At 39.1% G+C, this 5,000-nt stretch overlaps 1 protein-coding gene across 1 annotated transcript in view; it reads right to left on the bottom strand.

The window, feature by feature from the left end:
* LOC145493270 (E3 ubiquitin-protein ligase RNF14-like) overlaps positions 1 to 3,936 on the bottom strand; it is a 5,142-nt gene extending 1,206 nt beyond the window's left edge. Inside the window, exons 1-3 of the mRNA XM_081472694.1 lie at positions 3,792 to 3,936; positions 1,342 to 1,988; positions 1 to 922 (exon numbers count right to left, since the gene is read on the bottom strand). The exon at positions 1 to 922 is cut by the window's left edge and continues 1,206 nt beyond it. Of these exons, the coding sequence (XP_081328820.1) occupies positions 673 to 922; positions 1,342 to 1,988; positions 3,792 to 3,851 (957 nt within the window). The 5' untranslated portion in view covers positions 3,852 to 3,936 and the 3' untranslated portion in view covers positions 1 to 672. The remainder of the gene's footprint in view (positions 923 to 1,341; positions 1,989 to 3,791) is intronic.
* Positions 3,937 to 5,000: the final 1,064 nt, after the last annotated feature.

Raw genomic sequence — 5,000 nt, 5'->3', positions numbered from 1 at the left:
AGAAATTTACGTACGTTCAGTGAGCCTAAAAAAGAGTTTGTTACACGGAGAAAAAAAAATATCATGCATACACGAGTCCCAAGAAAAAAATTCCCTAGTGTATGTAAGGGTTTAAAAAATATTCATGCCTGTACCAAATCACCCACCCCTCCCCTCTAAAAAGTCAAATGGTCCACCCCTTAAACTTCGCGTTCTACTCATCATGCGAAAATTGTTAAACAGAAAAAGGAGCCCATGGCTAGGTGAGTGCAACTACTCCATATTCCTGTCACGGCGTTTTCACAGACTGATCTATTTTTAGTTTGAATTTACCGCGAATTTAGACCCCCGCAGGAACCTCAGTGACCAATCACAAGCACGGACTTGAGTTTTAACTGACGTCATCATTTCAAAGGAAGATTAAAAAGAAAAACTGCCATTTTTTTTCCTTACCGATGCGCGCTCATACAGACCGGAACTGATCTATTTCGCGGGAAAAGAAGCCTAAAAATGAACGGGTCTTAAAAATGCTGTGTCATAAGCTTAGTATGGGAGTTGCACGCTCCTCGTGATGGGCTCCTGACAGAAACAGTCGTCAATCAATCAATCAATCAATCAATCAATCAATCAATCAATCGTGTTTCCATTGGATTACTGCGTAAAGATAAAGATAAAGATCACAAATTTTAAAGTTTACATGAAGACGCATCTGTCATTTCTCTTTAGGTGGTTCCTCTTTGACAAGTAAGCAAAGTTATCCTCCCCTAGCCACTCACGATTTTGATTCAGCACAGTTGCTTTTCTCTCGTTGCTAATTGCAAGTGAAGACATGAATTCCATGACAGCAATGACTTGTCGAATTTGCAGCGCTTCACTTTCAGTTTGACCTCGTTGCTCGTCGTCGAAAAGCCAACACCGTGGAGCGTCTGCCATCTTAACATTTCTACGATGAAACATAACAGAAAAATATCTTAACTGTTTGCTTTTACAAAATTTCTTCTAGGACTACAATTGGCGGGATGGTTAATCACTGTAAAACATATTTAAGATCCTAGGACCATTCCGGGATGGAAAAAAAGTACCATTATAAGGATATTGAGTCTCTCAGCTTTTCCCTGTATTACCAAGCCACAAAACACAAAAAGTCTTGACAAGAGCTCTTGAGACTTTCACTTTCGTAGCTAAATTTGTTTTACGGTTAGCATTTTATGCGACTAACGGTTAAAATTTTCCAATTTTTAAACCTTGAGGCTAAATTTTTGGCCCCTTTTGCAGCTATCAAAAGGTTATTAACCCCATTGAGGCCCTCTAATCGGAATTCCTAATGTCTACATTAATTAGAATGCTGGTATCAGCGGTTACCTGTGCGGGAATCTGTTGTGTGCTTCTTGCCTTTTCGTGCCCAGGTCTTTTAAGCAAATGTAACAGAAGAATCGTTGACATCTGTCACACTTGACGGCGTTACAATCCGCCGGTTCTTTCGCTACCAGATGTTCGTCCTGATCAGACGACTGGCAATGCTTGCTGGGACACGGTATCGATAAAGTCCCAGTGAGTGCTGCAAGTAGTCCTCGGCTAATGTCCTTGTCAGTGATTTCGTCATCTTCGTTGATTGGACAAATGTGGTCGCGAAAGCCCTGGGAGCTAAGGCGGCTCTTGCACGTGAGACAGTAGGCTTCACGACATCCGGGACACGTTGTGAAGAGAACTTCAAAATCGATGCGCTCATGATGGTAAAACATGAACGGACATTGGTGGTTTTGGCAAGTGACAGCAGAGTTTCTGCGCCCTCTGAGCTGTTTAACAACAATACCTCGGTCATTAGGAAGCTGACCCACAATGTCTTGTAGAAGGAATGACTCAAGCCGCGAGCCACAAGCTTCCTCCAAAGGACAGGTTAACCCGGCTATCAATCCACCTTTCGCATTCTTTGCTGTCATGTATGACTCAAGACAGGTTGTCACACAACGCTTGCAGAAAGTGTGTTGTTTACTCTCGCAAGTAATTATCTGATGAAAAAAAAAAAAAGAAAACAAAAACATACCATCACGTGTTATTTCTTTGTTTTAATAGAAACCTGTCGTAGTCTATAGCGAATCTGAATGGCCATGCCATCGTGGATGGATTTATTGTTCATGCAAAATACTTTATTTAACTCCACGTAAAATAAAGTATCGTATCGTATCGTATCGCATCGTATCATATCGTATCGTATCGTGTATATGTTTAGAAAGTGACGAGAACTTTGTTGTCTGTCATCTGCACATAACATATAAACTGCGATATGATTTTTATATTCGGAAGTGACTCAACAAGGCTTGTCCGATATCTTGCAGTGAACTTCTGAAACAAAGTTTTTCTAACCGTAAAGGCGAATCAATGGCAATCTATTCGTAATAAAGCAGTTATCCGGCTCAATCTTGGAAAACATCGCTTGATTTTATCCAATTCGCTTGTCAATTTCAGATGATAATTCCCAGGATTTCGCAGAATGATCGACAATGGACCTTTTCGGGGATACGGCGGCCAGTTTGAATTCGATTGTTTCAAATAGCTATTATGGGATGCTTACGGGGCAAATACATGCTAATTCCCCCCTCCCCCTCCGGGCATTCCATAATAGCTATTTGAAACAGTAGAATTCCAAAAGTCCGCCGTATCGCCGAAAAGGTCCATTACGCCGTTCCGTTTCTTTTGGTCACGTGGTCGGCTACTCGTTAGTGCTGGGGAAGAGAATGGTTCGCTTTTTGTCACATATATATTCTGATCATGTTTTGGATATCAAAAGATGTCGGAAAATCACACAAATTGAATATTTTTTGTCGTGTCATGGCCGTAGAAAAAATCTGCCTAAAATAATTAAACTATTACAAACGCAGTGACGTCATTGAAAGTTGGCCGTGTTGTAAAATGCTAATAATGATTATTAAGTAATCAGAATTAAACCGCAACTGAAACGATTTACCGGAACAAGTCACGGAATTTTATTCGTTACTTCTAAATTTTTGCCAAAACCTCTTCCTTGTTAATGTCCGGATTTGCCATCTAGGCTTGCAAACTATGGCCGTTCGAAACAAGGTTTAATGTAGTAAGTGGTCACTGCTAGTATTTTCAACAATTAAAATAATTTTTGTATGGAATCGAATGCATTGTAGTAAATACTGAATAACATAAATATTCAACGCATAAGAACAAGCCAGCTTCTCGTTTCTCCGAGGCCCAGACCTTCTTCTGTCGATAACTTATTTTCAAAACACTGCATGTGTAAGTCTAAGAAAAATTCAGTGACTCTGTTGTTGTCCAATATAACTATGAAAATGTATTTATGTCAGGAACCAAGTAAAGAACTCAGAATATTGAACTACGGCAAAAGCGAACGACGAACAACTACGAAAAAATATCCGATAATGAACCTAGGCAACGTCGCCTCATCCATGAGTCGGATGTGCAGTGAAACCTACAGATCTGGAACATGGCAATCAAACACCTGTCAAGACTTCAATCGTCTTTTTGTGTAACTCATTCAAATCATATCAGTTACGCCGTAAAAACACCATAAACGACTTGATTTTGGCATTGTAGTAATCTTTAGATTGGGAGCAGTTAAAATATGACTTGAAGATGTCGTTTGTTTTCAGTCCGTATAGTTCGTTACCTTGAGCGGGTTTTTTTATTCACTTTTATTAATGAGTAAATAATATAAACCGAGTGGCCAAGAGCTCTTACATTTGTTCTGTACCGCGTAAACTTTGATATAAAACGTAATCGGCTGGAAAAGAAATGAACTGTCAAAACAAACATATTTTGCTTACCAATGATTTTTTCCTTTCGCATGTTGCACACTCTGGTGACGGTGATAGTGCCTCTGCCATCTCGGTTAGAATTGATAGATACAGCGATGAAACGGCTTGTTTTCCAAGATTTTCTCAAGATATATTTCAAAGTAACACTTGTTGTACTTCCAGATTGTTCAATTGTCTTTGTTCAAAAACTGCCTCGTGCTTTTATGCTTTTTCACTGGGTTATTTTTAAAATTTGACTTTTTCATTTTCTAACTGCTTGCGTTCACATGGCATGTCATGGGATTAAATTACTTCACATCTAATTATGTATTCTTCACATTAAAAACAAATGTTTGGATCGCAAACATATGCAGCTCATATTTTGCTTACATCAGCATGATTGAATTACCACAGCATTGGCGAAGACAGCGGTGAGATCATGCCAGAAAACATCGCTAAATTTGGTAATCAGAACAGTCATAATAATACTTATGTTAACGACAATTACGTATTTATTGTGAACATCATCAGAATATCATTTCTCTTCCATTAATACTCATAGTAAAATATGGTCAATACAGACAAATGATCACCCATCATAGCTGGCTTTGAGCTTGGTAGCAGCTTAATTCTAAGAACGGTCAGTTGAAACGTGACGGTCATGCATACTTTTTGACCATACCTCCATGTTGGTTTTTTTTCGAAGAAATGAGGCGCACTTCATAGAAACAAAAACACGATATTCAGAAGATCCCTTACATACAGCTACATTCTTTGTCCAAATAGATCGCCAGTTAACGAACCAACCAACCAGCTAACCAATCACCTTATTTTATTTTGCCCGATTCACAAGAAAAGAGAAAACAGCGTTATCCGAAAACCCCTTGAAAATATCGGCCTTATATACGACCGGGGGAACACGACCACTGGAAAGACCCAATGAGAAAAAGGGCAAAAACGAAACAAAAATCCTAACACAATTGTGCCGATTTACAAAATATCTGTCAGCTGTGTTCTCTCTATACTGCGGACAGGGGTCGATGGAGAGTTAGAACTTATTAAGTTTTTATCTGTCATGACAGGTTTTTAAACTCAGTGGCGGAACATTATTTAAGCTGGTTGTATTATAATTTGACTCCGCCTTGTTAGTAAAAGTCGATTAATACGAGCAATTGTAGTTGCCAGCCTCTCATTGTATCTACACGACTTTCAAAAAGCTTGTACACTGCAACTCATCTT

This window comes from Orbicella franksi, chromosome 7 (assembly GCF_964199315.1).
Source record: "Orbicella franksi chromosome 7, jaOrbFran1.1, whole genome shotgun sequence".
Lineage (NCBI taxonomy): Eukaryota > Metazoa > Cnidaria > Anthozoa > Scleractinia > Merulinidae > Orbicella > Orbicella franksi.
This window is presented reverse-complemented; position numbering and strand designations above follow the sequence as displayed.